The sequence below is a fragment of the Pelodiscus sinensis genome, chromosome 2, assembly GCF_049634645.1.
Source record: "Pelodiscus sinensis isolate JC-2024 chromosome 2, ASM4963464v1, whole genome shotgun sequence".
NCBI lineage: Eukaryota > Metazoa > Chordata > Testudines > Trionychidae > Pelodiscus > Pelodiscus sinensis.
This window is the reverse complement of record NC_134712.1, coordinates 148,530,680-148,553,565: the sequence shown is the minus strand read 5'-3', so window position 1 is coordinate 148,553,565 and position 22,886 is coordinate 148,530,680. Positions and strand designations below refer to the sequence as shown.

At 46.2% G+C, this 22,886-nt stretch overlaps 1 protein-coding gene across 2 annotated transcripts in view; it reads left to right on the top strand.

The window, feature by feature from the left end:
- The window catches only part of PTPN3 (protein tyrosine phosphatase non-receptor type 3), a 335,183-nt gene that overhangs the window by 108,840 nt on the left and 203,457 nt on the right, over positions 1-22,886 (top strand). For both annotated transcript variants that reach the window (XM_006135940.4, XM_075921606.1), the window contains exon 2: positions 12,594-12,748. In XM_006135940.4, coding sequence (XP_006136002.1) covers positions 12,594-12,748 — 155 coding nt within the window. The remainder of the gene's footprint in view (positions 1-12,593; positions 12,749-22,886) is intronic.

The following is a 22,886-nucleotide window of genomic DNA, read 5'->3' as shown; positions in this document are numbered from 1 at the left end:
AAGTCCTGTGGCTTGGTTTTAGTCCCCCTACCCAGAGTGCTGGAACTCTGGTTTGGGCTTTGGGTCCCCTCCTTACATGGGGCAGTAGGGTTTGGGTGGGTTTAGGCTTTTGTCCCTATTGCTGGGGTTATGTAGTCATTTTGTGAGAAGGGGGTTGTGGTGCAGTGAAGTTTGAGAACCCCTGTTCTAGTGCTTGCTCATGTTGATATCAGTTAGGTACGTTCATGCACAGTTATTGAAAGGTTTTCTCCCTTGGAGCACCCATCATGTTGGCTGTGTTGTCTCCCTGGAGTTGCACTTTCATGGAGGCTAATAGAGATTCTAGTGGACCCATCACTTCGTTAATTCCTTCTTACCACCAGTGACAGTCTTAGGAACTATGGTCACTTGCCTTGACAAATGCTTTCCCTGGTGATTGAAACGGAAATGAAGTTTTCTGTAAATAGTTATTTCATTAGTGTATGCAGCCTTCTGTTCCCAGCTGGCTCTGGGTTGGCAGGATCTGGCACTGATTGTCTCCATGTAGAACACTCCAGTTTCCATTAAAGAAATGATACGGAGGAAGGACTCTGGCCGTAGAGACCCTTGGCACTGACTCTGTGGTGCTGAAGCACGTGGACACAGCACAGCACCACTTGCATTCTCCAGTATGGTATAAGCAGCACAAGAGGGCAGACAGAGGGCGCTCACTGTGCCACTACGGTGTGTCCTGCACAGGGACACCCGACCCCAGTCTCACAGGAACTGACACCATTGACTTTGGACCTGCAAAGAGGCCTATTGAGTTTGATGCTGTTGGATGTTTTTGTTTGAGAGTGCCAGGTGATGGAGCTGGAGCTTCCTTCGAACCTGGACATATTTGAAATGGCCAGGGATCGATTGCCATGATGACTCCACAGTTCACCGCTAGCTGAGATAGACCTCTGGAGACACAATGCATAGCATCATCCACAGGCAAACCTCCAGTGATGAGGTGCTGCTCCCCATTCTCCACAGCTCTGTCCCACTCGGCACTGCCTTTATCTTCACGCTTTTGGTCCTAGTTGTTAGACTCACAGGCAGAGTCTACTATTCGAGGTGCAGTCGGCACCGAATGGACTGGTGCAGACACAGGCAGAACTTGCCTCCAGTTCTGTCCATTGCAGAATCACAATCCAGGCTCCTTCACAGATGTTTCCCTCCTTCCTTGGATGGACCTGTGACGGACCGCCCCCCTCCCCATGGTTTATGAAATGGACTCGTGGACATGAATATACATAACTCAAAGGTGGTTTGAGCGAATTATTTCCTTCAACCCATCGATCTTCGTGTCATGATCTGCTGGTTCTGAGTGGTACTTGAATCCACAGTAACTTCCGATAATCCGGCACCTATAGGACCCAGGGGGTGCCGGATTATCAGCTATGCCGGACTATAGAAAGTGGGGGCTATGAGGGGTCTGGAGTGGGGTGGGGAGATGCCACCCCAGAACCCTCATAGCCCCCCTTCCGATAGTCCAGCTCTGCCCCAGGCGTCCCTGATTCAGCCGCTGCTGGTCAGTTTCAGCAGTGCTGAATCGGGGATGCCTGGGGCAGAGCAGCTGGAGTGCTGCTGGGTTGGTCTGGTAGCGCTGCCCCTTGGCGCTGCGAGACCAACCCGGCAGCACCCCAGCTGCTCTTGGGGATGCCTGGGGCAGAGCAGCTGGGGTGCTGCTGGGTTGGTCCCTGCAGCGCCCCACCTTGGCGCTGCAAGACTAACCTGGCAGCACCCCAGCTGCTCTGCCCCAGGTGTCCCCAAGTCAGCCATTGCTGATACTGACCAGCGGCTGACTCCAGAAAGCCTGAGAGAGAGCTGATTTGTCCCCGGCTTCCCCGATTCAGCCGCTGGTCAGTTTTAGCACTGGCTGAATCCGGGAAGCTGGGGGCAGAGCAGCACCAATGGTCCGGCACCATCAGGAACCCAAAAGTGCTCCGGGCAGCCGGACCATCAGATGCCAGACCATCTGAGTTTTACTGTATAATTCCATAAACTCCAGTCCCACCTCCTGGATAGGGCTTGGGAGTTAATTAATTGGAATAAACAAGAGCAAGCACTTATAGAAAGTGAGTAACCCATTTTTCCTTCAACTACTGTTCTTTCAGATGTGTTGCTCATGCCTATTCCAAGACCCACCTGCATTCCCCTCTGTCGGAGTAGCTAGCAAAAGGAACTGAAGAGCCGACAAGTCACAGGGACCTGTATTCACCACCATGAAGGCGTGACTCCAGGGACTCCACAGTCAGCTAGGGCAATTTTTTTCCAACAACTGTGCATACAGCATGCACACACCTAATTGGAATGGACACGAGCAACATATATTGAAGAACAATAGTTATGAAAAGGTGAACAATAGGGATGTAAAATCCAGTTAAATCTGTTAACCGATTAAATGTTAAGTTTAACCAGTGAACTGCTTAAATGGGGGGGGGAGGGAGGCTGCTTTTAGCAGGGGCTGGAGTGGCCTTGCTTGTGATGCACTGGGCTCGACCTCCTACGAGCAGGGTCTTACTGGTTGATGCTTGCCGCTTAATCAGTTAACTATTCACATCCAGAGTGAATAACAGTTTTTTTCCCATGCAACTGTAATTCATTATACATTATAGTAGTTTTAATTCCAGGAGTACATACAGTATTTTTGACAAGAGCCCTGGCTTATTCATTCCACACAATACATGGTGTTCACCAGTTGAGAAACATGCAATTTTAAACAATTAACAAAACTATCCAAAGCCCAAGATTTGGTGGTGATGGGGGACTTCAACTATCCAGACATATGTTGGGAAACTAACACAGCGAGGCACAGGCTATCCAATAAGTTTCTGGACTGCATTGGAGACAACTTTCTGTTTCAGAAGGTTGAAAAAGCTACCAGAGGAGAAGCTGTTCTGGATTTGGTTTTAACAAATAGGGAGGAACTAGTTGAGAACTTGAAAGTGGAAGACAGTATGGGGGACAGTGATCATGAAATAATAGAAATCATGATCTTAAGGAAAGGTAGAAGGGAGACCAGCACAATTGAGGTAATGGATTTCAGGAAGGCAGATTTTGATAAGCTCAGAGAACTTGTAGGTAAGGTCCCATGGGAAGCAAGACTGAAGGGAAAAACAACTGAGGAGAGTTGGAAATATTTCAAAGGGACGTTGTTAAGGGCCCAAAAGCAAACAATTCCGCTGTGTAGGAAAGATAGAAAATATGGCAAAAGACCAGCTTGGCTTAACAAGGAGATCTTGCACGATCTCAAAATAAAAAAGGAGTCATATAAAAAATGGAAACTAGGACAACTAACAAAGGAGGAATATAGGCAAGCAACACGGGAATGCAGGGGCAAGATTAGAAAGGCAAAGGCACAAAATGAGATCAAACTAGCTACAGGCATAAAGGGAAACAAGAAGACTTTTTATAAATACATTAAAAGCAAGAGGAAGACCAAGGACAGGGTAGGCCCACTGCTTAGTGAGGAGGGAGAAGCAGTAACAGGAAACTTGGAAATGGCGGAGATGCTCAATGACTTCTTTGTTTCGGTCTTCACCAAGAAGTCTGGAGGTGTGCCTAACGTAGTGAATACAAGCAGAGCGAGGGTAAGTTTAGAAGATAGGATACACAAAGAACAAGTTAAAAGTCACTTAGGAAAGTTAGATGTCAGCAAGTCACCAGGTCCTGATGAAATGCATCCCAGGATACTCAAGGAGCTGATAGAGGAGGTATCTGAGCCTTTAGCTATGATCTTTGAAAAATCATGGCAGACAGGGGAGATTCCAGAAGACTGGAAAAGGGCAAATATTGTGCCCATCTATAAAAAGGGGAATAAGAACAACCCAGGAAACTATAGACCGGTCAGTTTAACGTCTGTCCCAGGGAAGATAATGGAGCAGGTAATTAAGGAAATCCTATGCAAACACTTGGAAGGTAATAAAGTGATAGGGAATAGCCAGCATGGGTTTGTGAAGAACAAGTCATGCCAAACTAATCTGATAGCTTTCTTTGATAGGATAAAGAGCCTTGTGGATAAGGGAGAAGCGGTGGATGTCATATACCTAGACTTTAGTAAGGCATTTGATACGGTCTCGCATGATATTCTTATTGATAAACTAGGCAAATATAACTTAGATAGGGCCACGATAAGGTGGGTGCATAATTGGCTGGATAACCATAGTCAGAGAGTTGTTGTTAACGGTTCTAAATCCTGCTGGAAAGGGATAACAAGTGGAGTTCCTCAAGGGTCTGTTTTGGGACCCGTACTGTTCAATATCTTCATCAATGATGTAGATATTGGGATAGAGAGTACGCTTATTAAGTTTGCAGATGATACCAAACTGGGTGGGGTTGCAACTTCTTTGGAGGATAGGGGCATAATTCAAAATGACCTTAGCAAGATAGAGAAATGGTCAGCGGTAAACAGGATGAGGTTTAATAAAGAGAAATGCAAAGTGCTCCACTTAGGAAGGAACAATCAGTTCCATACATACAAGATGGGAAGCGACTGTCTAGGAAGGAGCATGGCAGAAAGGGATCTAGGGGTCATAGTGGACCACAAGTTGAATATGAGTCAACAGTGTGATGCTGTTGCAAAAAAAGCAAATATGATTCTAGGTTGTATCAACAGGTGTGTTGTAAGCAAAACTCGTGAAGTCATTCTGCCGCTCTACTCTGCACTAGTTAGGCCTCAGTTGGAGTACTGTGTCCAGTTCTGGGCGCCACATTTCAAGAAAGATGTGGAGAAATTGGAAAGGGTACAGAGAAGAGCGACAAGAATGATTAAAGGTCTAGAGAACATGACCTATGAAGCCAGGCTTCATGAACTGGGCTTGTTTAGTTTGGAAAAAAGAAGATTAAGGGGGGACATGATAGCGGTTTTCAAATATCTAAAAGGGTGTCACAAGGAGGAAGGAGAAAATTTGTTCCTCTTGGTTTCTGAGGACAGGACAAGGAGTAATGGGCTTAAAGTGCAGCAGGGGAGGTTTAGATTGGACATTAGGAAAAAATTCCTAACTGTCAGGGTGGTCAAACATTGGAATAAATTGCCAAGGGAGGTGGTGGAATCTCCCTCTCTGGAGATATTTAAGAACAGGTTAGATAGACATCTGTCAGGGATGGTGTAGGTGGAGCTTGGTCCTGCCTTGAGGGCGGGGGGCTGGACTCGATGACCTCTTGAGGTCCCTTCCAGTCCTATTATTCTATGATTCTATGCCATTTAACACTCTAGTTTCAGACATGCTAATTTTATTTCAAAACAGTAAGCACTGAATCTGTAATTCTTCATAGAAGTAATCCTCCATGTTGCACTTAAAAATGACTATTTTTAGATGAGATTTTATTTTGTATTTGTTTCACTATGGGGGATAAAGGAAACATTACCTTTTAAAGCAGAAAAGCAGCATTTTGGATAAGGAATTGAGTCTCATTTATAAATGGCTGTTGATGTTACAAAATACACAAAGATCATTTGTAAATGAAGAGTACATACTTGAGCTTATTTAGACTTGGCATATAAAATTCAGTGGGATGTGAATTTTCTTGTTAAACATTTTTTCAATTAATTTCTTCTGTTAAAATTTAAAATAATTAGGGGGGAGATCTGGCAATTAATGATGTTGAGATTCAAAAAGTTAAAGCTTTTTAACTGTTAAAACACAAATAGTTAACATCACATGCCAAAATATACAGATTAAATATCCTCAAATCATTCTAAGTTCCCAAATAGTATTTTTCTTACAGTGACCAACTCAGGGGTCTGCAACCACTGGCATGTGTGCCATAAGTGGCATGCGAGCCGATTTCCTATGGCATGTGGGGCGGGAGCTCAGGCTTGCCCCCCTTCCCCCCCCCCCCCCCCCCACGCAGCGGGGAGCCTGTGTTGGGGCTTCAGACTCAGCCATACAGCTGCAGTTGGAGCAACAGCTCTGGCTTCCTGCTGGAGGAGGGGGCACTGGGAGAGGCATGCATCCATGGGGCTGCCCCTTCCTGGCCTAGGTGTGCAGCTCCAGGGAGCTAAGGAGCTAATAACCCCCACTCCCAGCTACAGGCCTCTTGCTTCAGGAGCAGGGTTGCCAGGTGTCTGGTATTGACCCGGACAATCCGGTATTTTCATCTCCTGTCCTGTATTTCAAAAAAAAAAATCAGAAAATACCGGACACCTAAAATGTCCAGTATTTTCTGGTTTTTTCCCCCTAACAGGAGGCGAAAATGCCAGACAACTGGCAACCCTATGACACACTCGGCAACTGGGCCTGACCCCCCCCCCCCAATCCCTGGACCTCTTGCTTACCTGGTTCTGCAGGGAAGCTGCCTTCTGGCTTGACCAAGAAAACAAGATGGCTGCCAGCAAAAAGCCTAAAGACCTGAAGCAAGGGGAAGCCTTCCCTGGGTCTTAGTGCTCAACCTCTCCCCTTTTCCTACCCCTATTCTCACTCTGCATGCACTTAAAGGGGCCATGCTGTTTTCATGCTGTTTTGTTTTTATTTTTGTTTCATTTTATTGTTTTGCTTAATTCTCAGGGTCTTTTTTTTTTCTCAGCAACTTTAGTCCCCCCCCCCCTTTTTTTCCCCTTAACAGAATTTTTCCCCTGGTGTATGTGTGTGTGTGTTCGGTATTTTTGGTTAAACCCTCTGGCAACCCTATTCAGGAGGGGGTGGGGCGGGGCTGCTTCTTCAGAGCTGGGACTGGGTGGTTGTGTTGCATAAATTGCAAGGTTTCGTCCCCTTGGAGGCTAGTCTGATTTACCCCAAGAAGAGAGTCACACTTTCAGGCTGGGTCCAACTCAAGTTTATTGGTTGCAACCAAGGTACGGCTAAGGAACTCAATGTTCAAATCAGAGCCGACCCCCAACATCTCATAGGCAGGGGTTTTTATAGGGTTCACATCTTTCCTGGTTTAGGTGCCTTAACATGATAGGTTACTTCATCTTTGACATTTAGCATTCCTATAGGTCAGGTTAATTTTCCAAATGAGGTTAAATACAGTGCCTACTTGCTGACTTTGCAGTTACAGCTGTGTTACATTCATTCACTTTTGCTGAACAATGGGCAAGCCATACTTCCCTTTTTCCTTTCCTGCTTGAGCCGGTCACAAGTTTAAAGGATGTGGAATCTATCCATATCTCTACTTAACAGAAGACTGGTTTCACTTCCCCTCGTCTCCTTATTATAAGTTATTACCTGTGACAGGCCTTGACCTTTGTCATGTCTTACTCCTATACAAATAGCAAATATATCTAAGCATTAGCAATGTATGTATATTGTATGTTCCCCTCATAGGGGAATCAATGGCTCCGGGGGATTTGACTTCCCTTTTACACATCAGTTGGTCACACATGACATGCCAGGGCCTAGGCTGCTCACCATGGGCTATGTGTGGGATGGGGGAGCCCTTCTCCAGTGCCCCTCTGTGCCCGGCAGAGCTGGAGCCAGCCCTGGGGAGCTGAGTGCGCTGAAGGCACAGGGATGTTGGGTGCACGATGGGAGAGGGCAGGGGTTGCATGAGGGGAATGGGGTGATTCTGGGGATTAGGGTGGGGGGAGATCATGGGACTGAGGGGAGCAAGACTGGAGCAGAGGGAAGATGAGGGGGATACAGTATTACTTTGCAGAAGCTGCACTTTCCTTTACTCCCACTTCTTTGCCTCCCTCCCCAATGAGCTATTTAGTTGTCTTACCTTTTCTATGTTACTCCTCATCTCACTGCCAAGTCCCCTCTTGTACCCTCACCCCACTCCCTCTCCTGCTGCCAAACTCTCTTCCAGATCCTGCCCTACTTGCTCTGTCCTGCATCCCTGTTCCACTTGCTGGCAGTCCTGTCCTGCACATTGAACCCCTCATTTTTGTTCCTACCCCAGAGTGTAAGAGGGGGGCCACAAAATCCACTAACTCTGGAACTCCAGAAAAGTAAATCTGGCCTGTGGGAAGCCCTGAACCTCCATCCTCCCTGGCTCTTCCCCTTACCCCGTGAGGGCTGGAGCACCAGAAGGGTGAAGTGTCTCAGCTCCCATTAAAGCAGCAGTGAAAGCCTCCATGTCAGCGAACGGTGCACCACGCAAAAACAGGAGCCCCCCCCCAGCCTCTGTACCTCCAGCATCTCATTCACCCCCTACACTGCCAAGACCCCTCATGTCTCTCCTGCTCCCTCTTTTTCCTGGCCAGACACCCTGCCCCCTCCCCCTCCAGCCAGGCACCCTGCCCCCAGCCTGCTCCTGACTTCTTTTCCCCCCTTGCTAGACATCCTGCCCATTCAAGGCCCAACACCCATCTGGCATCAGCATCCTGTCCTCAGCCCTGATCCTGGTGCATGTCCCGTAGTCCAGCCCCCAGCTGGTCGCAGGAAGGGCTGGTGGCAGGCTGCCTCCTGCTGCAGCACAGGTAGGAGGGATGGGCATGATTCAGTAGCAGCAGACAGAGAGAGAGAGGGGTTGGCAAGCTCCTGTACCCTTTCTTGCTCCTGCAGCTACTTCTGGCCAGACACCCTATCCACCCTAACCTGCTCCTGCACTCTCCATTGCTCCTGTCACTGGCTAGTCACCCTACTCCCAGCTTGTTTCGGCACCCTACCTCACACTGAAACCTTGCACCCTCACCCCTGCCTACGCCCCCATCCCTATCCCACTCATTAGCAGCCCTGTCCCACACATGTAGCCCCTCACTTTTGGCCCCATCCCAGAGCCATGGGGGGCCCACAAAATCCACTATCCCTTGACCCCAAAAGAGTTAATCTGGCCTGAGGCCTTGAACCTCAGCCTTCCCTTGTCCCACCATGGGGCTAGAGCACCAGAGCAGTGAAATGTTTCAGTTGGGATGGGGGAGCACATCAATGAGGGTTCGGGCTTTTTGGAGAGGCTTTTTTTCCCCTTCCCTTGTGTGATCCCGACCAATTTTTCTGTGGGTCATTGGCTCTTGACCCAAAAAAGTTTCCCCACCCCTGCCATAAATAAAGACATCGTTGAAACATTTGGGTTGGACGTAATTAGGGTTGCCAGATGGTTTAACAAAAAATACCGACCCTCCCCCTCAAAAAAACTCTGTTGGGGCGGGGGAGGGGGAGACCAAAGTTGTTAAGCCAAAAAAAAAAAAAACCCCAGAGTGCTATGCCTTTAAATGGCTCTGAGCTCCTCTCTCCCTTGTCTCCGCCGGATGTGGCAGGGGAAAATTGTCCACACTGGGGTTCCATTTCACATGTCTGGTATTTTCTGTTTTTTTTTTTTTTTTTTTTTTTTTTTTTTTTGGTTACCTGATGAGGGACCTGAATACTGAACTGTCTGGGCGAAAGCCGGATACCTGGCAACCCTAGACATATTTTTATTTTATTTAAAATGAAGCCTGACACACAAGGCCCCAGTCGAGGCCCAGGCCCCAACTGGCCATAGCGTTCTGGCCCTGGCCCAGATCCTGGGTCAGGCCCTGCAGTCCAGCCCCTAGCTGGCCGCAGGTAGGACTGATGGCAGCCCCCCCTCCTGCTGCAGCATGAGGAATGGGTTACCTAGGGAGGTGGTGGAATCTCCATCCCTAGATGTTTAAGTCCTGGCTTGACAAAGTCATGGCTGGGATGATTTAGTTAGGGTTGGTCCTGTTTTGGGCAGGGGGCTAGACTTGATGACCACCTGAGAGCTCTTCCAGCTCTAGAATTCTATGATTCTAGGAGAGGAGGCCATGATCTGGCTGCGGCAGACAGAGTGGGGTTGGCGAGCGTTGCCAGATGGTCTCCCAAAAAATACCAAACACACGGGCTAAAAATTTGTTGCCTGCTACCCAAAGCAGAGAGAGGCAGACCCTGGGGCAGCACAATGGCGGGGCGGCGGGGAGGGGGGCGACCATAGGTAGGAAGGTGACTCCCCCATAGCCAGGTTTTTGGGTGTTCCTGTGGGAAGAAGCAGAAATTCCACCCCAGTCACTTTTGGCTGAGAGCCCATGGATGGCGCCTAAACGCACCTACAAAGCACCTGCGGGCTTCTCTTCTGGACTATGGTGCCACAATGGGCTTGAACAGCGCTCAGGAGCAGGGACAAGGCATCACTCGTCCTCCCCAAGGCATCACTCCTCCTCAGATGCAATCAGCTGAGGGCTCCCAGCGCCGATTGCGCCCCCCCCCCCCAGCCACTTCCCCCACCCCCGCTTCTGCACGCAACCAGAGGCTCCCAGCTGGGAGGCGGGGCTGTGATCGGTGCTTGGAGCCTCTGGTTGAGTGGAGAAGCTGGGGGGGAGGGGAGTGGCTGGGAGTCCCATCCATTCTCTTGCTCCTGCCAGGCTTCCGTCTGGCACCCATCCGGAAAAACAGAAAATACCGGACATTACATATGTCTGGTATTTTCTGAATTTTTTTATCAGACAGGGCACAAAAACCAGACTGTCTGATAGAATACTGGACACCTGGCAACCCTGCTCGGCCCTACCATGTTTTTGTCTGCAAGCTTCATCTTGCCTCCTTTTCTCTTTCTTTCTTCTTTTTGTTTGCTCGTGGGTGAAGTCATAGGAAGTAGGTGTGCAACAAGTAACCTTTGTAAAGGAGCCATGCAGTATTTCTGTTTGTTTAGCAGTTGTTTGCAAAGCAATATAAATGAATTAATGTGAATTAACTACAAGGAGTCCTGTAGCACCTTATAGATTAACAGATGTATTAGAGCATAAGCTTTCGTGGGCAAAGACCCACTTTGTCAGATGCATGTAGTGGAAATTTCCAGAAGCAGGTATAAATATGCAGGCAAGAATCAGGCTAGAGATAACGAGGTACATTCAGTCAGGAAGGATGAGGCTGTATTAATTTATTTTGGGGACTTTGTACAATCTATAATATTGTCTGTTCTGAGCTCTGGGTATCTTTTTAAAATTATTTTGAATTGTATTTCCATTTAGGAAGTAAGAGAAAGGGTGTTCTTTGTAGCTATAAAACCTTGGCTTCATATTGATGGAGTCTATATTTTTAAGTTTTATGAAAAATTATAACGTTCTTTATGAATAATAACATTCTTTATGAATAATATGCATTTCTGCAACAGTGTTTTTTGAAAGAGTGACATAAACTCTAAACTTTCACTAAGTTTTAATTTTATTCTTAAAAAAAAAAAAGGTTAAATGAGTAGAATGAAGCTTGGATAGAGAATATAGAGTTTTTTGAAAACCATACTTCCAGAATGTATAATGAAGTTATTAGAGTTTCTAAGGTCACTTTCTAAATGCTTAGATCAGACATTTTTTGAAAGGCACAATAAGAGTACAATCCTGTTTAAAATTAAGGTGAATTACATATGCCTAATATGAACAACTTATATTGGTATAATTACACTTGATTTAAAAATTGTACAGTGTCTTCTATGAATACACTTAAATTGGTGTAAAATTGTCTTGAATAACTGACTTTTATTGCTTTACAGTTGGCCTATATTAGGGATCTGCACAGGCTTAACTAAATTGTTTTTTTTAATGTATTTGGTTAAACCAATATAATATTTGTGTGCAAGACAGTCCCTTGCTTTGTTGATTGGCCACTCCTGCCCCACAGTTAGAGACGAAGAGCCAAAATAGCTGTGGATAGCGTGCAAAGAGCCATGTATTATATTTATTTTTATCTATCTCTCTATCTAGATATAGTACACAAAATGTAGTGATAAAAATAATGTTACAGGGCATTTTGGACAAAAACCAATAAAAAAGTCTCTAGTCACTTAAAAAATTCATGGCCACTCCTTAGATCTTCAGAGAACTTGACAAGAAAAACATCACATTAAAAAAAACCCCTTTAAAATACAGTAATATTCTCACGCTTAAAAAAAATAAATAAAAGGGATCCCTACCATATACTTTAAATTTAATACTACTGCCTTTAATCTTTAATGTCCTGTGAGGGTTTTTTTTTTTAATTAAACTGAACTGAGAAGTAAATTAGCACAATTTGAAGTGCCTTTTTCACTCCAGCTTGTTGATCTCTGGTATGGCTTCCTTTTTTTTTTTTTTAAACCTAATGAAGATTATGGCTTTTTATAGTTCTAAAAATTCAGGTCTGTCCCAGACTGCAAATATGTGATAGGTTCAAAAACAATAAGGGAGAGACTCATATCTCAGAATAATTGCTTCAGCCTGGAAAACAATAGCCTTTGAATTTTCTTTAAAGAAACAGTGTGAACCAGATACATGCTGATTCTTTTTTTGCCCTGGAATTTTCAATATGATATTTGTCGGCTGCCGTATTCTGCATTGATGAAGACTTTGAGTTTAAGGTGCTTCAGCCCCCCTGCTCTAACCCAATACCTCTCCCCTCCCCCCGAGCCAGGCACTCCCCAGCTCCCCTTCGTCCCCCCTCTCTCCTACTCTAACCCAATGCCTGGGCCTCATTGGAGCCACTGCCACACACTTCTCCCTCCAGGCGCTAGGGCGCATTTTCAGAGCGTCCGGCTGTGAGTACTTCGGGCGCGTGGCTCCCTACTAGCAAGAGCCGCATTTCTTTGAACAAAGAGCTGCATGCGGCTCGAGAGCTGTGGGTTGTCCACCCCTGTTGTGTGGAATTGTGTGTTTCTGTGGCTGTCTGAAAAGTATATACAAAATTGTTCTCTTTACTACATCGTAAGGAATATATCAAATATCCTTTTTTGGTTTACAGGTTATTCAGCAATAGTTATGAACTCCCGGTTACGAGCATTAGGTGGGAGGATAAATAATATACGAGCATCAGAGCTACCAAAAGAGAAAACGCGATCAGAGATCATCTGTAATGTCTACTTTCTGGATGGCTCAGTACAAAGTTTCCAAGTCAATGTAAGTTCTGAAGACTTTTTTTCCCACATTGGCTTAAAATTTGAGAATCGAATAGAGGATTATTAGGCAAATGGTTTATATATGGGATTGAAGATGTACATTTCTGACTGTCCTCAGAGTCATTGGTTATGAAGTGAGTATGTAAATTTGGTATTTCAGCACTCTTTCAATTACTATTTGATGTTAATAAACTTATTTCATACAGAATGTGTCCAGGAGTAGGATTGCTTGGGTGATCTGCGAACTGACTAAAGCTACGTTTTTGTTGGATGTCACCTGCTGGTGGTGGTGGTGTGTGTGTGTGGGGGGGGGGGGGGGGGCATTTTCTCTATCTTTGTGGTGGTGGTAACAATGAAGGAGGGTGTTTTAGGGAGTGTGCCTGATAAACACGTACAGTTATATTGGTGCCCGCTTTCTTACAGAAGCGGGAATGAGCACTTCTTTCTTTTTTTTTTTTTCCAGTACTCTTTTATATTAGTGATAGAAATGTAGCCGTGTTAGTCTGGTGTAGCTGAAACAAAATACTGGACTATGTAGCACTTTAAAGACTAACAAGATGGTTTATTAGATGATGAGCTTTCGTGGGCCAGACCCACTTCCTCAGATCAAATAGTGGAAGAAAAAAAAATGAACACATATGAAAAGGACAAATCACATTTCAGAACAGAAGGGGGATGCTCTGAAATGTGATTTGTCCTTTTCATATGTGTTCCTTTTTTTTTAATTGTATCCTTTGGTATATATGGTTGTGACTATTTTCTTCCACTATTTGATCTGAGGAAGTGGGTCTGGCCCACTAAAGCTCATCATCTAATAAACCATCTTGTTAGTCTTTAAAGTGCTACATAGTCCAGTATTTTCTTTTATCTTAGAAAATGCTTAGCAACTTCCTCTTTCTCCCTGCTTACACTAATTGGATGTAGATGGTGGGTGGGAGAAATAGGAGCATGATCTAAGAGGAAGTTTGCATTCTCAGGCTCCTGCACTTCTGTGGGCTGATTTTCGGTAAATAGAATTTGAAACTCAATCATATTATATATGAGAAGTTTGCTATTATGAATCCTTCTGATTTTTATTATAGCTTATTTGTAGAGTAGATTTGGCCTGAGTAAAATAAGGATATTAGTGAACGGTGTTAAAACTGGCGTTATCCTTCATGAAAAGTGAATGTACCAGTTCCAATGGCCAATTCAATTTGCAGGGAGTTAGATTTTCCTTTTTGTTAGGAATGAATTGATTAGCCATTTTTTTTAAAAAAAGCTGCATTATAATTAAAAAAATACTCTGAAGAACAACAACCTTCTCATATAAAACCCTCATTATTGAAACTGATGACTTTTATCTAAAGGAAATTATCAATTTATTGCAATAAAACAAATCAATTAAATAACCTGGACAACTGTATCCTGCAAAATTACTGTTAAAGCTTCTTGTCATAAGTAATAAACATTAACTGTCTAATTACTATTGCTGAAAGTATTGATTTTCCTAATCAATGTCCTTCCCAAGTATCCAAAGATCAGGATTTGGTGGTGATGTGAGAGTTGAACTATCCAGACATCTGTTGGGCAAATAATTCAGATTAACCAACAAATACTTGGAATGAATTGAAGATAACTTTTTACTACAAATGTTGGAGAGAGCGATTAGGGAGTGAACAATGTAATGCTGTTGAAAAAAGGCAAATGTCATTCTGGGATGTTATAGCAAGAGAAAAAGAGTAATTCTTATCTCTGCTAAGCACTGATAAGGCCTAAGCTTGAGTAGTGTGTCTAATTCTGGGCACTACACTTTAGGAAAAATTAGCTGGACTTACCCAGCATTGCTCGGGAAACTGGAGGAACAAAATTTAGGAAATTTATGAAAGGAGGGAACCCTGACCCGGAGGACCCGAGGAGCCACAGACCCTGGGGGCTGATGGCTCCTGGCCCACACCTGACCCTCTGAGAGCAGCAGGACCCTCCTCCCCCCAGGACCGAGCCCCCGGGAGAACAGTACACACAGTCATGTGGCCAGTAGCAAGGGGACTTCTCTTTGCAAAGTTGGCTCAGGGATCCACCTGCCCAGCCTTGGCAAGCAAAAGCTCAGAGCTCACATCTAACCCCGATGGCTGGAACCCTCGGTCATTTCCTACCAGCGATGGTGCAGGTCCATTCTAGGTGGTCTCAGGGTCCTCTGTTGCATGTGCAGCTGCCTCTCACTGGGGCTCCTCCGGTGCTGGTAGCTCCCAGCGGTCTCCTGGGTCTCTGAGTCCCATCTAAGTCTCTGTCTGGTATGTCTCCTCTGGTGGTCAACCCAGACTGAGCTGTGCTACTGCCTTATATGTTACCTCAGCATTTTGAGCATGTCCTGTCTGGGTAACGGGGCAGGATTTCCTCCACTCTCAGAGTTTTAACTCCACCTGATTCAGTGCAGGGTATGTGCACCCTGTCACAGTAGGTTGTTTAGCTGTTGCATTGTAAAATCGTTGTAGAAACAACACGGTGTAGTTCTTACAGTAGTGTATCTAGGTGAGATCAAAAATAGGTGGAGGAGATAGATCATTATACTATCCTAGCTGCATTTCAGTGTAGTAAAAAAAAAAAAAAAAGCAAAATCCTGATAGTGTTATCTCACTAAAAATCCTAAACAAGGCAAACTTCCCCCCCACACACATTAGCGAGAATAAAATATCTTTTTTGATAGTGAAGCTGTAGTAAGTTACTAAATAGCGTGCCAATATGTCTCTCGCTATGATTAAACAATTCTTAGTGTCTTTTTTGAGTGATACAACACTATCCTCATCTACATTGATTTGCATATTATATATTTCTTTGTGTTTATATATTGTAAAATGTGATTATTTCAGACTGATGGATATCCAAATGTATGAATTAACAAACTGCTTAGATTTTCGTAACCAATATTACTGTATTTACTGTGAAGACCTCTAAGGTAAATGTCACTTTTATGGTATAGCACAACTATTCAGTTGTTACTTTGTTCTTTTTAAATGGAAAATTCTGTTTCTCTTTTTCATAACATGGCTTACCATTAAAAAGCATTTGTTCCTCCTTCTTTCAGTGATGGCGCGTTTTGTATTCCACTGAGGGTTATGCATGTGTACCTAGACTTTGAGTTATTCAAAGTAGTATAGGCAGTCCCCGAGTTATGCGGATCCGACTTATGTCGGATCCGCAGTTACGAACGGGGCCCTTCCTCTCCCTGGTCTCCAGCAGACCAGGGAGAGGAAGCAAAGCGGCGGAACACGCGGGCAGCGGACAGGGCTGTCCGCTGCCCACGCGCTCCGCGGCTTGGCTCTACTTTGCTTTGCCCCCCCGTCCCCCTGGTCTGCAGACCAGGAGGACGGGGGGGGGCAAAGCAGAGCCAAGCCGCGGAGCACGCGGCCAGCTGACAGCCCAGACGCATCTGGGCTGTCAGCTGACCACGCGCTCCGCGGCTTGACTCTGCTTTGCTCCCCCCCCCCGTCCCCCGTCCCCCTGGTCTGCAGACCAGGGGGACGGGGGGCAAAGCAGAGTCAAGCCGCGGAGCCCAAGGGCAGCAGGACAGCCACAGCGTGTCTGGGCTGTCCCGCTGCCCCCGTGCTCCGCGGCTTTGCTCCGGACGCCTGTGGTACAGCAGCTGGGGCGCTGCCAATTGGTCCTGTAGCGCCGCTCTGGGCGCTACTGGACCAACCGGGCAGCACCCCAGCTGCTCTGCCCCAGGCGTCCTGATTCAGCCACTGCTGGTCAGTTTCAGCAGCGGCTGAATCAGGACGCCTGGGGCAGAGCAGCTTGGGTGCTGCTGGGTTGGTCCAGTAGCGCCGAGGAGCGTCGGCGCTACTGGACCAACCCAGCAGCACCCAAGCTGCTCTGCCCCAGGCGTCTCCAAGTCAGCCGCTGCTGAAACTGACCAGTGGCTGACTACAGGAAGCCCCTGCCCCGGGCTTCCTGGAATCAGCCGCTGATCAGTTTCAGCAGCAGCTGACTTGGGGATGCCTGGGGTTCTTAAGTTGAATCTGTATGTAAGTCAGAACTGGCGTCCAGATTCAGCCGCTGTTGAAACTGATCAGTTTCAGCAGCGGCTGAATCTGGACGCCAGTTCCGACTTACATACAGATTCAACTTAAGAACAAACCTACAGTCCCTATCTTGTACGTAACCCGGGGACTGCCTGTATTGCTCGTTGGTCCATGCATGGGTCCTTGCTGTGGATGTAAGAATAGCCATTTAAACGGGTAACTGATAATCATGAGCTTATTGGTTACCCAAATGGCTTCCCGTGGCTCCTGGTCCGGCTTCTGAGGAGCTGATTGCCACCCTGTGTTGTGCCTGTAACACAGGTTGCAGCGTGCACCCTGGGAGTGGGGTGGCAGGCAGGAACCAGTGTGCGCTGGGAGCCAGCTTTTAAGTGTGTGATTGCTGAAATTTTCAGCAGTTACATGGTTAATCAATTACACGCATTTTAACATTCCTAAACGTTACTGCTGTATAGGTGGTGAAGGTTGGACAGACCAAGTGTGTCTCCAGTTTCTTCTCACAGTAGCATGGTTTGAGTTGGAGCTTTTGCTGTCCTCTTACCTTTGGTGACACATTTTCCAAACTTTTTAGGAAAAACTGATTTTATTTTGTTCATAGTTAGGATTTTATTGCTTTTGGAATTATTTTCTAATTCCTAGAAATGTTATAGGATTAAACATTTCACCAAACAATTCCTTTTACCCTTACCAGCACCCAGATCTAGATATTAAATTATCCCAAAGATGGTGGGATTCAAAGTCTGTTCTTCCTGTCCTTGCTTGTTTTCAGTTAGTGAAGATCACCAGTGTTGATCATGTGGATTTTCCATGAACAGAACAACGTCTAGGTGCAGTGTCTGTCTCTTCTTCCCAGCCTACCCATGGGAAGGCCAAGCTCTTTGACTCAAAAAGTACCTCTTGGGAACCACAACTAGGCTACAGATCCTGGCTGGGGAACTGTCATGATCATGAGAGATGGCCAGCAGCCTGGGGACTAAGGGGTTAACTATACCGAAGCCAGGTAGTGTCGGCCAATAGGAATGTAGGTAGGAATTTCAAAGTGGGACACAGGAATTTTTGGTTTTTCTCTCCTTTGTCCCTGAGCAGTTTGCTCTCCAGCTAGTGAAGGGCCCAGACCGAATGTCTCCCAAGAAGGGACTCTTCCCTGTATGTAAGTAGGGTAAAGTTTAGATAAATCCGTGGTGTTGTTTTATGGTTTAGGAAATGGGATCTGATGTCTGTGCATTTAAAAATAGGTTTTACTCTCCTTTGTAATTAAGCTCCTGGCCCATGGTGGGTTTCCCCTCCATGAGTATACTACTTTGTTACTTTTCCATCTAGTCATTATGCTTGCAACAGGAATATTGTGGTGATAATAAAAGTTCTTTCTCTTTTCTTTTTATTAACCTGGTATTGGTTAATTTTTGTGTCCTGGTTTGTACTTTAGGCGTGAGATTTCCCAAGTGATCTCTCCCCTGATTTTCTTATCTTTACTTGGGTGGTGGCAGCGGAGTTTTTCTCCCCAAAATCTAGGTTAAGATGGGGGGGCGGGGAGTTTTTTACCAAAGCCTGGAAAGATAAGGTTTTGGGGTACTTTTTGCAGGCCCCCACTTTTTTATTTATCATGCCAGAGTGGAAAAGAAGCCTTGACAGGAACCCTCCCCTATACTTGGCTTGAATGATCTAAGAGTGCTCCCTGTACCATAGCACCTCTGTCAGGTTTGCTAGTACCAGTGCTGCAGACCCCATGCCAAGGCCTAGCCATGAGCCAGGGATATATGCACATATGCATGGCAGTAAGTCTTTCTCCAGATGCAAGAAAGATTCTACACCATCCCCACGTTCCAGTCATGGAGGAGTGACCCATTCCAAAACTCACAAGAATGACAAAAAGGCTGCAATGTTCACTGAGTCTGCTGGTCCCAATTCCAGAACAGTGTACCCTCTTCTGCTTTGGGTCCCTGGGCATCCTGAGACAAATCTCTTTACCAGTCCCAGTTTTGTCCATAGACTGGGTACCATTGACTCCGGAGAGACTTGGAAGTGCTCCCAGTCCTCACAAACTGTTTGCTCTGGGAAGAGAGAGGTTTCCATGTGTTCTGTTGCACTCACCTGCTCAAAGGGCCTCATGTCTTGTATTAAATCTGCCACCTGCTAGCCATATCCATTTAACCTTTAATTCTTCTGGTTCTGACAGCTCAGTCAGTACTGACATTTATTTCTTTAATTCTGAGGATGTGGGTGTTCAACATCATCCACTTTTTCTGTTCTGGAGACATGACTGTCAGAGAGGTTCTCATTGTACTGTGGCGATTTCCTCCTTCACTGCAGGCTAGGAGCCATGGGGTAACCAGCTCTTAGGGTACTGATGTAACAGTGGCAAGATCAACCAGGTTAGCTGTATTGGAGCTTGTGGCCTCAATATTTGTGTTTGGAACCATCGTGGGAGAACTCTTCTGTTTTGTCACTGCTCCCTTTGTCGAATAGCTGCTCAGAACTGGGGCTATACAATGCACCAATCAGGCGGGATGTTGACAGTTTGTTTTAATAGTGTTAAAGCTTTAATTTGTTGAATTGCAGTGTTTACTGTCATTAAATAATTGTGTGACCCCTCCCTTACTGTGCATCTCTATGAAAATTTAATCAATAAAAATTGGAAAGAAATGATCAAAACCCATAATATTGTGTAACTGAATATTAGAGTTAGTAAAAGGAGAACTAAACATTTTTTAAAATAAATTTATCAGATGATGATAATTAATTTTGATCTCTCTATGTTGGAAGTTTTATAGTTTTGGATACTACAGATGTGAGACTTTCAGGGAAGCATCCAAACTTGCTTTTCAGTATAAGAAGTTTTTTCTGTATTACTTTCTTCTGTGTTATGATTTCTAATCTAAGCTTCCCTTTTCTGAATCTGTATTTTGGGAATGTGGTTTTTCTTTTAAACTAGTCAATTTTTAACAAGGCATTCCTTGTAAAAATCAAACATATCAATCATTAATAATTTAAGAATAACTTGTCCAGAATGTCAAGTGGCAAGTGATGTTTCTCTTGTTGCCCTCGTATCCACAGAGATGGCTGTCAAATCAGGGTTGACTCTGCTGATTGAGCATCTTGGAATCTTTTTTGACATGCATTTACATGTAAACCTGAAAAACCATGAATAATCTCAGAGTTAGTGATACTCAGCCAAGTGAGGCTGGGTATCTTAGTGCTTTAGTACACATTTTTAGATGTCATACTTTTCTTAATTAGACCCAGATCTATAAAACAAGGCTTAGAGGATGCTTGAACTAGAATGAAATTGATTTCCTTTGTGTACTTGTTTTATTTCTGAAACATCAGAAAAATCTTGTTAATCAAATGCTGAGTGGATTTTGAGAATCAATTCTCTAGTCATTTTTTTCAGTAAAGTCTTTCCCCCACAGTTTTTCAGAGAAGGGCATTTTCATGACACAGCTCCAAGAACACTGTAATTTATAATAGTGGCAAAGATATCTGCCCTTCAAAGGCTTTTTTTGTCACCTTGTGTGTTGTCCCAGGTAGTACATGTTTTAATCTGTTAAATAGAAGTGTAAATTTTTCAATGCTGGAACTACCCTTTTACATATTGTAGAAAGTACTGAGTAAGATTGTGGTGCTGATTGTGCTGAGTCTTGTTGCAATAGCCACACCTTTGTGATCTATTCTTTCTTTCGTTTGTTGTTCCTCAGTTGCATCTTCTGTGTATATATTTTACGCTATCCTCTACCCATTTCTCTTTTTGGTTCCATCCTCCACTTAGTCTTCACTCCTTCATTTTGATTATGCTATGGCTATTTCGTTCCAATTCAAGCAATATAATATCCCATATTCCCTGTCAGCTACTAGCATTTCACAGGCTTTTCTCTAGTGCCACTCATTGCCATATGGACAGCAGATTGGTGTGGAGAGAATTGCCTTATCTGGGAAAGAAAGAATGGTTAGTCATATACTGATGGCTTATGTGCAGATTGAGCTCTGGAGAGTTCTCTGTGCACCGTATGGGAATCAGGTATCTGTGGTAGGAAGGCAGTTACACTGCATGATGCAAACCCTGGTGAGGAACTGAGGCATATGTTTAATGACTTGTTCACAATCACACGGGCTGTGTCTACACTGGCCACATAACCCGTAATAGCTATGGAAATGAGAGAAGTCAGAATAGGGAAATGCGCGGGGGATTTAAATATCCCCCGCGGGATATAAATAAACATGGCTGCCGCTTTTTTCCGGCATGGGGAAAAGCCGGAAAAGAGCGTCCAGACTGGCGCGATCCTCCGGAATAAAGCCCTATTCCGGAGGATCTCTTATTCCTACTTGCAAGGAATTCCTACTTCCTTGCAAGTAGGAATAAGAGATCCTCCAGAATAGGGCTTTATTCCGGAGGATCGCGCCAGTCTGGACGCTCTTTTCCGGCTTTTCCCCAAGCCGGAAAAAAGCGGCGGCCATGTTTATTTAAATCCCGCGGGGGATATTTAAATCCCCCGCGCATTTCCCTATTCTGACTTCTCTCATTTCCATAGCTATTACGGGTTATGTGGCCAGTGTAGACACAGCCACAGTGTCAAACATAACCATGAATTGGGCTAGTTGTGGGCAAAGGACTGTGAAAGAGGTATAAATGAAGGTGGGTGGCCCTTGAACAACATATGACAGGATTACAGAGGCCAAACAGTGTTATTTTTCTGAAGTTAGGATGAAATTTTGAAAGTGTAGAAAATTCCATTATAGAACTGTGACTGGTAGAAAATGAGGTCAGGGTTGGGTTTTCATTGGGGGGGAGGAAAAGGAAGGAGAAGAATATTGTAGCGTGCTGTTGAACTATCACATTTAATTTGTTGCATTTAATTTGTTGGTGAGGGGTGTGTGTGTGTGTGTGTGTGTGTGTGTGTGTGGGCGGTTCGGGGTGCGATCACCCCCTCCCAGCACGAGAGGGGGGCTAGGCGAACCCCTCCGCCCTCTTTCCGTCAGTATCCTGCCTAGGGCCCCTGTTTATAAGCCCTGACAATTGGGTGCGATCACCCCCTCCCCAGGAGGGGGGGGGGTCAGCGGACCCTGCAGCTGCCACCTGCCCCTGCGGGGTGGGGCCTGAGTCCACAGTCCAGTCTCTCTGGTTTGACTGTCACCTGGTTCTGTTGTACGCTTGAGCCGGCGTTGCCCGGGATTGAATGCTCCTTGGGGGTGAGGGAGGGGGACCCGGTCCCATCCTCTCTCCGGGTCCCAGCCCGGGGCCCTAAGTGTCGGGGCTTCCTCACGGCCTGACGCGGTAGACGGGGGGTCATTCCTGCCATAACCCGTCTACCCACGGACGCCAAAAGGCCCCCGCCCTGGGCTCCTTCCTCCCTTCCCAGGTCCCTTTGGGTCGTCGCCCCGGTTCCCGAAGCCTACCCTGGTTCAGGAGTCCGGGTCCGGAGTTGCTCCGGCGATGCCTCGTGAGTCCGTTCCTTCCGCCGGGTCTGCTCTCTGCCGGGCCGTTCTTTCCAGGGCCGGCGGAGTGGGGTCCAATCTCCATCGGAGCCGGGACTGGTCGACCGCCAGCTGCGGTGGCTGTCCTGGTAACCCCTGGGCCAAGGCCGGGCCAACTGCCTCCTCGATGCCACTCGGGGTCCGTTCTGCGTCCGGGGGCTCTCCTCCCTGTCTGCGAGGAGAGTACCCCCTTCCTCGCTGGCGGCGAGCCTTTTTAAAATGGCCCGTCGCGCCGGATGCCGCCCGGGGCTCCTCCCCTTCCGGTGGCGTGCCGGCGTTCTCAGGAGCCGCCTGGCTGCTTGGCTCTGCCCAGCCCCTGCCCAGCATGATCTCTGGGGAGGGACCAGCGGTTCCCCGCCGGCACAGCCGCTGAGCCGGGGCCGGTGGGAGGGGCTTGGGCCGTGCTGCCGCTTTCCGCGGCCCAGGCCATCTCCCGTGCGGGTCGCTGGCGGCCCGTCACAGTGTATAATAAAAATTTTCCTGCGGGACGACAGAATGATGTCATCATATCATCTGCATCCAAAGGAGCCAAGCCCCGCCCACTCCCATCCTGGCCCTCCCTAGGGTCCACATGGAGAGCCAGGGCTGCCGTGTTGTAGTAGCTGGGGGGGGGTGGGAAAGCTGGGGCTGGCGCAGTCTCGGCAGCCCAGA